The sequence below is a fragment of the Oenanthe melanoleuca genome, chromosome 9, assembly GCF_029582105.1.
Source record: "Oenanthe melanoleuca isolate GR-GAL-2019-014 chromosome 9, OMel1.0, whole genome shotgun sequence".
NCBI lineage: Eukaryota > Metazoa > Chordata > Aves > Passeriformes > Muscicapidae > Oenanthe > Oenanthe melanoleuca.
Window position 1 is genome coordinate 7,919,628 of NC_079343.1, and position 11,657 is coordinate 7,931,284.

Here is an 11,657-nt window from a genome sequence, read left to right on the forward strand (position 1 = left end):
GTGGATGCAGTGGGACCTGGAGCCAACACTCCCATACCTCACAGCTCAGATGAAAACTCCTGTCATAATGACAAGAAAACACATCCAGATTGCACAGCCTCTTCTGCTGAGGAGGTGGTGGGATGCATTCTACTATCTCTGAAATAAATATAGCTTTCTGCTCTGCAACAAGGAACTGATTGTTCTCAAGGCTCTTGCTTGTTTTTCTGTGCAGCCTTGTCGATCCAACTTCCTTTTTTTTGGGAGAAGAGACAGCACAACTATCCTAGCTGTGGCAAGTAGAATCCATACAATTTAAACTGAGGAAAATTACAAAAAAAAATATTGCAAGCTTGTTTGTGTCCCCTATATTTTGAGAGCCCAGTCTGGTTTCTCAAGCTCCTTTTCTTTTATTGGCAGCCTTGGATTATTTATCTCTTGTATGATTTGGTATACAAAACCAACTTTTTTTTTCCCCCTTTAGGCTACACTCTTAGAAAAGATGATTACATGAAATAAAATCAGTTTTAGTAAAATTCAGTTAAATACATTGTGTATTACGTGCTACAATAGTAATTTTTCAATGCTCTATATACTAAAAATAAAAGCGATTAAAACAAAATCAAATCCAGTAATGCTAAAGAAAAAAAAAAAAAAAAAAAAAAAAAAAACCACAAAACTGTAAAAGTGTATTCATTCAACAGACCATGCAAAATAAGGATTCCATTCAAATTTCACATCTCATTAAGGACAATTTGGCCATTAATCCATACGGGTTTAGGAGCAAAGAAGGATTTTCCAAGACAGATAAACTGAAATGATCCTCCTTTGATCTCCGAGGTTAAGAATCAGCAACAATGGAAGATGAACAACAAGGGGCAGAACCACTGGCCTTTTTATGTGCCACAATGGCATCAGCAAACAACTACTTAATCAATATTTGGCCAGGGACACTGAAAACTTTCTTTTCAAATTTTAATTCCTAGTTGTAAAACAACTGTAGGGCAACCAGCAAGATAAGACATTAAACTGACTGCTTAATTGCCTTTTACTGTCTTACTAGTTATATATGCACATTCCTAATAGTTCGTGAATCTTTATTTACTAGGATGAATAAACGACCTGTCAACAATTGCATCAAACTCCCCTAACTAAATAATCTCAGCACATGACACACTTTAACTCTAATGTGTCCTCAGTGAGTTTTAATTTCATTACGTTTCACTTTTTTTCTAGGCAGAGTGATTTAAACTGAATTAGTTTAACAGCATGGGGCAGGAGCACTCCAGGGCAAGCAAAGTGAAATGCTGCACTCACACTAGGCTAAACAAGGGCTTTTGGTGAATTACATTACTGTACATCATTTTTATTAGCCAGAGAGCTCCACGTTCAGGGACCACTTGGAAGTATCCCACATTTTTATTTCTATATTTTGTTGTTTCTCTGGCCACATATGTTTGCTACATAGGATTTAAAGTGACATTTACGTGGAGAAATTCACATTGACTGGCTTGCTCTGATTTATTGCTTTGTGTTTCACTCAATTTCTTCTTAAATTAACCAGAGAGCACTTTGTAGTTCTGCTTCATTTCCCAATGTAGTTTTATTACACAGCTCTGGGGACTCATGATAATTTATCACTATCAGCTTTATTGGCTTCCCTCTCCTAAACCCTGTTCCAACCCTTATCAATAAGCAAACCCAAACTCAAATCAAACTAAACGTTCCCCAAACAAGTGTTAGATAAAGGTGTTGTCTTTGCATGACAAAACAGAGAAGTACTATTCAAAATCAGACACCTGAAATTATTGGTTTTAAGAATTGTATAGGTATTGGCTTTTACTTACAGCACTAATTGCTAATTAGCTTTTTATCTAATTAAAACCCCTGCCTGTCTTCTGTTTCCACTGCTGCCTCCGTGTGAACTGAGGCACAAAGATCCTCGCCCTCAGTGGGAGTTTTGCCGGAGCTGCGCTCGGGATTAAAGTCACACTCTTGTGCGGTGGGTACTTTTTGCAAACAGAATAGAACAAATTTGGGCGCCGTTCCTGCGTGCCCCAGCCCACGTGAGCACTCATGAATAGCTCTTTGAGTGGCACTCCTCGGGACTTGTCACCGTGTCCCACATCTGCAGGACTGCAGGTCTGATGCCCAACCGAGCAAACTCCTCTAAACCTCAGGATGTTCCCCAGCACATTACAGAGCTCGTTCAAGAAAAGCCTGATGTCTATTATGGTAAATTCCTACTCACATCACAGATTCTGTAATCACAGGAGAATCTGGAAAGACAAATACATAAATCACATTCTCAAGGAAGTCCTAGCATACCGAAATCAACTAATGTTTCTTGCTTCTGTTTTTCCAGAATTACACCCTCTAAGTCTAATAGATGAAGATTTTCAAAGCAACCAAATAAGGTGCTGACTTGGGTACAAATTAAAGTTAATCGACTGCTGTGTGTGAAACAATCCTGACATTTGCAAAAATAACATTCATCTTTGTTCTAGATATATCTAATTAGAAAAACTGGAAAGGATGCCCACAGCAATTCTGCTTGAACAGGCGCTGACTCTTAAGTTGAAGAAAGCATCCCTAAGATGGCAAAACATTCAAAGCCATTAATAAAATCATGATTTCAAGCCAAGGATATTATGTGTATATTACTTCAGAGAGTCGCAGCTAGATTAACATCCTTTCTTCCCACAGCTGGAAATATTACTGGTGCTTTTGTCAGATGATTAGCCTGCAGTTAGACTGACAATTAGCACTCTCCTCAAAATTTCCCACTTCAAGACAGGAGGGAACTGGCTGCCCCCAGCAGTTCTGGAAGAGCAAACTCCACTTTGAAGTCACCCTAAAGTCAAACATTTAGCACCTTTCTAAAAATGCTCAGCATGCTGAGACATCACACTCTCACTTAATGGTGAGGTCATTATTCATTGCTGAGGTCATCAGTTGTTGTTGTCGTCATCATCATCATCATTATTGTTATTATTATTAATATTATTATCATTATTATATCAGAATAATGATTTGGAAGCAGAAGCCTGGCACAGAGCCCCACAGTGATGATGGGTCAGGCAGAAGAAACAAATCTGTCCTGGGTTTGCATGGAATCACCTGCACCAATTTGCACTTGTGCTTTTCTGGCTTTTCTACCCAGGCTTGGACTCTCACCATTAAGGTATGAGGAAAGGGAAAGGGAAAAAGACAAATAGAAAATATAGTGGCACTGTCTCCCTTGAGCCAAATTCTGGACCCACTAGGGAGTTTTTCTTAATTAAGTACTGTTTCTTGTCAGCTCTGAGAGCCTTGGAAACGACACTGTTCAAGTGACACAAACTGATTTCTTAGTGACCAAACATACAGAGTACTGCATGAGATTTCAGGCTCAAGGGGATAACTGCCTGCAGCCACTGCCATCACATCTCACTCAATAAGTGAATCTCTACCATGAGCACTGAGCAGGGGAATAAACTGTGCTTCTCAGCCCACAACAGCATTTCACACAGCACCTAAGTCCTCTTACCACTGTGCCTTGGGACAGGAAACTGGAGCAAAACCAGGATAACCCCTGCAACCAAAATCTAACTCAGCATCTGACTCATCCCATGCTCCAGCCACTAATCCAACAGTCTACTATGTAGAAATGAATGACTCAAATTGATATCTGGTGCCTCCTTGTTAATCTTCTCCCTTAATAAAGTGTCTTTATTAGTTCAGCAATCTAAAAATAACTGGCTGCATGATACTGACCAACCCTAATCAAAACATCTGCCAGCCCATCTAGCTGGAGCTACCCTTTAGATCATGTGCCACCACTTCAAAGCCTCCTGCATCAAGTCAGTAATTGTAACATTGCATCTAAATATTTAAGCTAGGGGCTGGTAGTCGCGTGTCCCATTTACAGTCAGCATCTGTCCTCTAATTCCATTACAGTACAAAGCAAAAATGTTTCCCAAAACTCACAAACAGGAAAAGCATCACACAGCTAGAGAGGCAGCAGCAGCTTGAACTTTCGAGCTGCTGAGCAGGGCTTTTGTGCTAAGGTCCTTTTTTTTTCCTACCCCTTCAAACTCCCCACATACACACACTAAAATAGGGGTGGTGCCGAAATTGTATTAATGTGAGCCTCAGGCACACAGAAAAAAAAAAGAAAAGAGGAAGGGGAGGGAAAGGGGGAAGGGTTTGGTCCAAGATGAAAGTAAGAAGAAAATAAAGGAGGCAATTTAGTCTGCTGTAGCCTGAATTGCTCTCAGTACAGCCAAGGGTAGAGGCTCGGGATGAGTAGGGCTCTTTTTGGACGGGTGCGCATGACTGGGGGAGGATCGGCCGGGACAGAGCCCGGGGGCCAATTCCCAACTCCCCTGGCTGGGAACAGAGCCCCCTTTGAGGCCAGCGGGGGGGTCCCGGCCCCAGCCCCTGCCCCAGCCCGGGGAGCAGCTCTGCCCCTGCACTGCAGTGCTGAAAGCCACTGGTTCCTGCCAGGAAACAACAGCTATTTGATGGAGGGGGAGTTATCAGATTAGTCAGCAAACCATGCCTCGCATAACTCCCACCAAAGGTACAAGCAGCTCCCTCTTCTGTAGTGGCTATGCTAAAAATAAGCCCTGATGTGCCACATAAAGGCACTAAACTTTCTCGTGTTCTTTATTTACGGCTTGTGCCTTTAAGAAGAAATTATCACGCATTCAGAAATACAGATATGCTGTTATAGAGCTATCAGCCTCCTGATACACACCCTGACAACCAAGTTTTCTTTAAATATATACCCAGAATCAGAGTTGAGGGTGGTGCTGGCAGAAACACTGAAATACAGCACGTACAGGGCTGCACATGTGGCATCTGTAAACAGTGTGAGAATCACGAGTAAGTGTCCCAGAAGAAAGGCTGAAACAGAATCACACCAGGAGTACAAAGGTTTACCTACACCCATATATGTGGTGGGAGAGATCACACTGATACACTGTTTTTATCACACATTTTTTAAAAATATCATGTTGCCATTCTCTCTAATCCCACTCTGCTGTAAATACTCCCTAAATCCTGAATTAGCTGCCATTAAAGTGACAACTTTTGTCCTTGCCCTTGTAAAAAACGCCACTCCTTGAGGCACCGAAAGGCCCATGGCGAGGAGGGGATTTCAGGCAGCGCCAGCGAACGCCCAGCACTAATCTGTGCTCCCGAGCAGAAAAGCCAGACTTTGCTTCGTGATCAGCCCCAGGAGTCAGTTCCTGACCTATCCCACAGCCTTCCCTGGCACCCACGCTCCGGGATACCTCAACCCCCAAGAACAGCTCCTCATATTGCACAAACCCCTGCTTCTTTCCCCCTGTAACAGAGCACTCAGCGCTGAGCTGGACCCGCGGGTTTTGCTGCACAGCACACGGACACCCTTCGGACATTCCAGAAGCAACCCGAGTGTCAGAAAGGGCATCTGAGATGCACTGCCAGCGGGCACCCTCTGCCACACCAGGCCTTGGAACCAGGCTGGTGGGTGCTGGCAAACATGATCCTGTGGCATCAAAATCCTTAGAAGCACTGCCAGTTATTTTAGTAACAGTACAGGATTGTTTTTATAGATGGAGTGAAATCAAAGCTCCTCGGCTGGCAAAGGGAGTTGAAGCAGAACTTTTTTTTGTTGGTCAAATACAGAAAGTAGTGGTGGGCTTATTTTATGGTTATTCTTTTCTTGTAACGGTATCACTGGTGTGCTGTCCCTACAGCACCACAGTCCTGCACATGCAGGGCAGGAGCATGGCAACAAATGTTTTCTGGAGCAGCAGCACACTCACACTGCAGCATCCCAGCCACTCCAGTAATGAGATTAAGCAACAGCTTGCTAATCAGGGAGGGGGAGCAGGCAGTGCTGTGGGGAAGAGCACACTCTCCCTCGCACTGCCAAGCCTTCCCAGCCACTGCCACAGAACAGATGGGATTACCAAAGCTGCCGTTTCCACAGAACTGTCCCGTCACGTTCACCAGCAAAAACCTGCATGCCTAGGGCAGGAGAGGGCTACACTACCCCATGTAATCAAGGGGGAAATTGCTACTGGTTGAACTAAAAACAAATAAAGTTAGACAGTCACATCCACAGAAAGTGAAAGAGAGGGAACGTCGGGAGGTGGAATGCAGCCTCCTCCTACAACTGTGCTGGGAGGCACGAGTGCATCCCTCTTGCAGCAAGGCATCACCAGCCCCAGTGGTTTTCCTGCAAGTGTTTTGGGGCTCCCTTGGGCTGGGGAGTCAGCCATGTACCCAGACATTGATTTATAATAAAATCAGGAGCTCCACTTTAAAGGGCAGACAGTTAAAGGGCACGAAGACTGTTTCAAAGAGAAACAGAAGGATGAGTTATATTGATAACAGTATTTTTTTCTCTTGCTGTCTATATTAACCACTCTTTGTTCCATAAAACAGTGATATTATCAAGGCTTACTATTTTCTGTTTCTAATCTCTGTCAAGAAATTTAAGAAGGAAGCAAAGCTAGTTATTTAACAATCAGGGCACTGAATTTATCTATTTTTCCTTTGGTGCACATCCCTCTCAGAAAAACACTCTGTTGAAGGAGATGCTGGAGAAAACTCTGGACTCATCATATGGGGACAGCTAAATCAGATCATCAAACTGTGCCTTCTAGCTTTAAAATCTCTAGTTTTGTTAGCATCTTCTGTATGTCTGTATTACACACCTCCTTGGAAACACAGACAGAAGATGAGGGTTCCTTGAAAGTTTTAATAACTTGAAAAATAAGTTTTAGGAAGGTTTAGGGGTTTGCTTCAACATAACAAGGACAAGTCCTACAGTCAAAGAATGGATTTCTGTTGTCTTTGCAAGGCACCAGCATCCCTTGATGCCTAGATATGCTATAAACATTTTCTTTCTAAAAACAGCTATTTTTTTCCACGATGGAGAGTCCATAAAACTTCGTGGAGCATCAGCTATTAGGGGCTCATTGAATAATTCATCCCTCATTGCAAGCCCATAATGTCTTTTCTCAGCCTTTTGTGGGGCTGTTTTCTCTTCTTTTCTCCTTGAATTATAAAAAGGTTGCCTTCTTTTGTTCACATCAAGCTGCTGCTAGCTGAAGCTTTGTCTGTGCAAAGCCAAAGTGTGAGTTTCAATGGACTCCCCCCTCTTTGTTTTCCAAGTTCATCTCCAAGTGTAGATTGTGTATAGAAGGCCTTCTTTGTAAAAGATGGAAAAGTTGTACAAATGTTTGACCAGCTCATTTGGTACTTTTGTCTCGCCTTCTCCAGTGCCTGTGCATGTGCTGGGCAGCGACTTGCACACAGAGGCAGCCTGGCCGGGCCCTTGCCTGCCCTGCAGCCTGGCCCAGCCGGGAGCCAGGCTGGGCTTCAACGGGAGCAGCAGCTGTGCCCCCGCACAGCCCCTCACCTCCGCCTTGTTCAGGTTGCAACCTCCCCGCAGTCCCGGGCCAAACACCAACACATGCTCGTCCCAGCAGTTTTAAGAGCAGAAAAAACAAAACATGTGTCTCCCTGCCCTGCTCACTGCAGAGACTTGAGGCTCCGCAGTGTTTTGCTGCAACTACCCCTTCTATGTAGATGCAGCCTGTCACTGGGCTCGGGGAAGGAGCCCCTGCACGGCTGTGATCGGGGGCTCTATGGTGGCTCCCACCGTCCCTGCTCCCTGGTTATTGAACGCCAGACCAGCAGCTGCTCCCATCTTTGCTCCAACCTCTGCCCCATTCCTGCACACTGCAGGGTCGTTCCGGAGGGGAAAGGGGACGCGATGGGATGTGGCAGCCAGGCTGGCAGGGCTCACTCCCTGCCCTACAACTCCCGCTGTGCTGGCCCCAGGACAACTTCTGGGGGACGGGGAGTGATAGCCACCAGCACCGGGGACTGGCACTGGCGAGCCGCAGGGCTCCGCGGAGAGCAGGGGCAAACGGGACTTTACCTCTTTCGCTGAGGATGCCATCAATGCTGTGCTTGGCCTTCTTGTCGCCTTCCTCCACCTCTTTTCTTTCCAGCTCAGCCTCCTCTTCCTCGCCTTTCCCAAACTTGCTCCGCAGGATGCGGCTGATGGAGCTCACTTCAGGAGGGGAGTGCAGAGCTGTGACCGGCTGGTCCCCAGCAGCCCCCCGCGGCTCTGGGGCCGGCCCGGGGAGCCGAGTCCTTCATCAGTGCCACTGCCTGTGTCCCTTGGCCATTGCCGGTGGGGACTTAGGGAAGGCAGCCGCCGTCTCCCGTCCCCGCGGGGTTTCACGGGCACCGTCCCGCACCGGACTCCAGCAAGGGCACAGCGGCTCCCGACAATCTTTCTCTGCCCGAGCCCGCACGGCGGGTGATAAAAACCCTCGGACACCCCACAAATACTGCTCCCGCTCCATTGTCCCCCGCCCCATCCCGCAAACAACCCACCGGCACAGGGAGCTGCTCCTGCTCCCCGGCAAGCCCCGAGCCCTCCTGCGGCAGCAGCCCGGAGGGGAAGCGTTCGCAGGAGGAGGGGAGGGGGATGCAGTTGCAATTTAATTGAAAACATCCCGCCGAGAGCAGGATCCCTCCCGGGACGCGCCAGAGGCACCGCGGGCTAACGCCGGTCGCTCCGTGGGCACCGGTCCGGCCCGGGGCTCCGATCCCGAGGGGACCGGCTCACCCGGGTACCGCGCTGCCCTCCCCGGGCCGCCCCCGACCCTCGGGACCCTCCGAACCCCCCGCTCCGTACCTGACGGCACCGAGTTGCGGTCACACACGCCGTCCTTCAGCAGCTTGTCCCGGATCTCCCAGCTGAACATGCCCGCGTTTTCCCGCTTGTATTCCTCGATTTTCTTCTCAACATCCGGCGTCGTCACCTGCTTCAGTAAAGACAAGGCGAGCGGGCACAGTCTGTAGGGCCGGGGGAGCCGCGACTGCAGCCGCCAGAGCCCCGGGGCGCTCGGACAGCGAGAGCCGACACCGGCCCCGCTCAGAAACGCCGATAGAAAACACCCGAGTGCGGGCAGGGTAAAGTAAGAGGGGACATGGAAGGTAATAATGGGCCGCAAAGGACAAACACACTCCGCGTTAAACGAAACGTCCCAGAAAATCCTCCGGGACAGAGCCCTCGGCACGGAAAAACCCGAATTAGGCAGCACCGGTTTCTGTGCGGCCAAGAAAACGCCAGGTCGCGACCAGCGGAGGACTCCGGGCAACGAAGCTCCAGGTCAGTAAAGTTTCTGCTGAACAAAGTTTGCAGCTCTGAACAAAAACCAGAGAGATAAAAACGCGGAGAGGTTCGAGTACAGGCATTTTTCTTCGGTAACCTCGTGATTTTAAAATAAATCTAAAAATTTTTGAAAAAATAAAAAAATAGAAAACACAAACTAAAACGTTTTCCCCGCTGGCAGTAGCCTTTCGTTTGAGTAGCATGCTTATAAAAAATTACCTCTCCTTCTAACACAGAAAGGAAAAGTTCGGGCATTGCTTCACTACTTTAGAAGAATCAAAGAGGGGGTGGGGGGAATCTAGCAACAACTTCCAATAAAAACTCAAGCCTTTACTTCGTTTTAGTGGGAAAGATAAACTAGAGAAGGAGAGAAGCCTAATCTTGGGGGGAAATTTCGTCTCCGTTATTGTTAGCGCAAACTTTTCGGTGGCGTAGCTATAAATACAAGCAGCTCTAGAGCGGAGGGAAAAAGTAAACAGAGCAAGAGAAGGAGCAGTAAGAGGCAGACAGAAATACAGGTCGTTTTGTTACGCGTTTAACAAAAGCGGGGAGGACCCGATCCAGCCGTGCTGGGTCAGTTCCACCACCGGACCGATCGCGTCCCGAGCCCTGAACCCACCCGCACTCCTGCGGGGAAAATGAGCGTGGGGCAGTCGGGGTTCTGGGAAACCAAGCACTCAAAAAAACTTCCTCTTCGCCCTATTTTCGTTTGAGGTTTGTTTTGTTGCTGTTTTGAGGGTTTTTGTTTGTTTGTTTGTTTTAATAACATCTTCTTAATTTAAAGTATATTATTGCCAAGAACTGCAACAATATTTTATAAGACCTCAGGAAGTTTGAGAGCAACAGGCGGGGAGGCGGCGGTGGTGCAGTGCCCCATGAGTGTCTGCGCCCACCCCCGGCCTCGCACGGTCCCCCCGGCCCTCCCGGTGCCGCCGTCCCGACTGCAAACCCCGGTGCCGACCAGCCCGGTCGGAACTCTCTCCCCGCCACCGCGACCGGAGTTTGCCCGGTTCCGGGCGGGCGGGAGGGGCTCACCTTGGGTTTGCTGCCGCCGATGGCCCCCGGCCGGATGGAGCCCGTCTCCTGGTACCTGCAGAGAATTTTGGAGACGCAGCCGTGGGACACTCGCAGCTGGCGGGAGATGACACAGGGCCTTATGCCATGGTGGGCCATCTCCACTATCTTGTGCCGGATATGGTTGGGTAAAGGCCTGCCATTGATAAACACTCCTCCGAGCTGATTGACTCTGCCCTGGCCTAGAGGGGTAGAGACTAGAAAAGGAGGGAAGGGAGGCAGGGGGGGTAAATGGCGTTAACGTCTCATTCGGATCCTGCTGCGTCTTTTTTTTTTTTCTTTTTTTTTTTTTTTTTTTTTTTCCTGTTGTTATTGTTGTTACTGGCTTTTTGTCGTTGCTTTTCAATAAGGCAACTCACCCCCGCCCGCCGCACGGCGCGCCCTGGGCCCGCAGCTCCCGCGGAGTCCCGGCGGGCAGGGCAGGGAGGCGGCCGTGGCTTCACCTGTTGCGCCCAGCGGGAGCCGGCTCCCGAGCCCGCCCGGCTCCCGGGACGCGGTGCGGGAAGGCCGCGGTGTCCCCGGCGGGCCCGAGCGGCCGCAGCCGCCCGCTCTCCCTCGGGCAAGGCCCGCTAGTCCCGGCACTGCGGGGCCCTCGCACCGCCGCTACCTCGATTAACAGCGGCAGCTCGCAGCGGCCCGGTGCCGACCTACGGTTTTAAACTTCCTTTCGATTCGCATTGCTTTTATTCGAGTTTAATTTTTTATCCTAACTTTTCCCCGAACTTTGTGCTCCCTAAATCTCCACCCTTCACTCCCCTAAGAGAACCGGGGCCGCCTGCCGTTGCCCAGTTCCCGGCCGGTTCTCCCACTCGCGGGTGCGAGGCCGGAGCCGGCGGCTGCAGTGATCCGAGCCGTGCCCGTCCTGGACAGAGCTGCTCTGACAGCCCAGGGGGAAGCCGGGCGGCTGTCCCGGACTGCTCCGTGCGCCAGTTCTGGCGGGCCGGGGGGGCCGCTTTGTTTCGGCGTCCCGGAACGGAATGACTATCCCTTCCCCGACCGGGAGCAGCACAGGCGCGGCCTTACCTTCCAGCGGGAACCCGCTGCGGGGATAGTTCTGCCCGGCCCCGGGGCGCATCATCCTGGGGACAGCTCCGGCCAGAGTTGTCATCGCGGCGGCAGCGGCCGGCAGGGTTATATCCAGGTGAGGGCTGATCTAGGGGAGACCCGCGCTGTCAGCGCGCCCCGCCGAATCAGGAGCGGTCCCGGAGGGGGTGGGGGATGCCGCCGAGGGGCGGGGAGGAGGCAGCTCCGCCGCTGCCCCTTTGTCAGTGACCCGCGCTGCCCCGCACCGGGAGGGCAGGGGCCGGGCCGGAGCCGCGGCGGGCGGCGCGGCGGGGCGCGGGGAGGGCGGGGGGCGGCGGCGCTGTCCCCGGTGCGGCGGGGAGCGGCGGCCGCGGGGCCGGGACCATTTATCGGCTCCGTGCCCGGCGCG

At 50.0% G+C, this 11,657-nt stretch overlaps 1 protein-coding gene across 4 annotated transcripts in view; it reads right to left on the reverse strand.

The window, feature by feature from the left end:
• PAX3 (paired box 3) overlaps positions 1 to 11,333 on the reverse strand; it is a 76,109-nt gene extending 64,776 nt beyond the window's left edge. For 2 of the 4 annotated variants that reach the window (XM_056498788.1, XM_056498786.1), the window contains exons 1-4: positions 11,249 to 11,333; positions 10,187 to 10,422; positions 8,672 to 8,801; positions 7,904 to 8,038 (exon numbers count right to left, since the gene is read on the reverse strand). In XM_056498788.1, coding sequence (XP_056354763.1) covers positions 7,904 to 8,038; positions 8,672 to 8,801; positions 10,187 to 10,422; positions 11,249 to 11,333 — 586 coding nt within the window. Of the gene's footprint in view, positions 1 to 4,601; positions 4,611 to 7,903; positions 8,039 to 8,671; positions 8,802 to 10,186; positions 10,423 to 11,248 lie in introns of all 4 variants that reach the window. The other 2 variants (XM_056498785.1, XM_056498787.1) reach the window with 2 other exon arrangements.
• Positions 11,334 to 11,657: the final 324 nt, after the last annotated feature.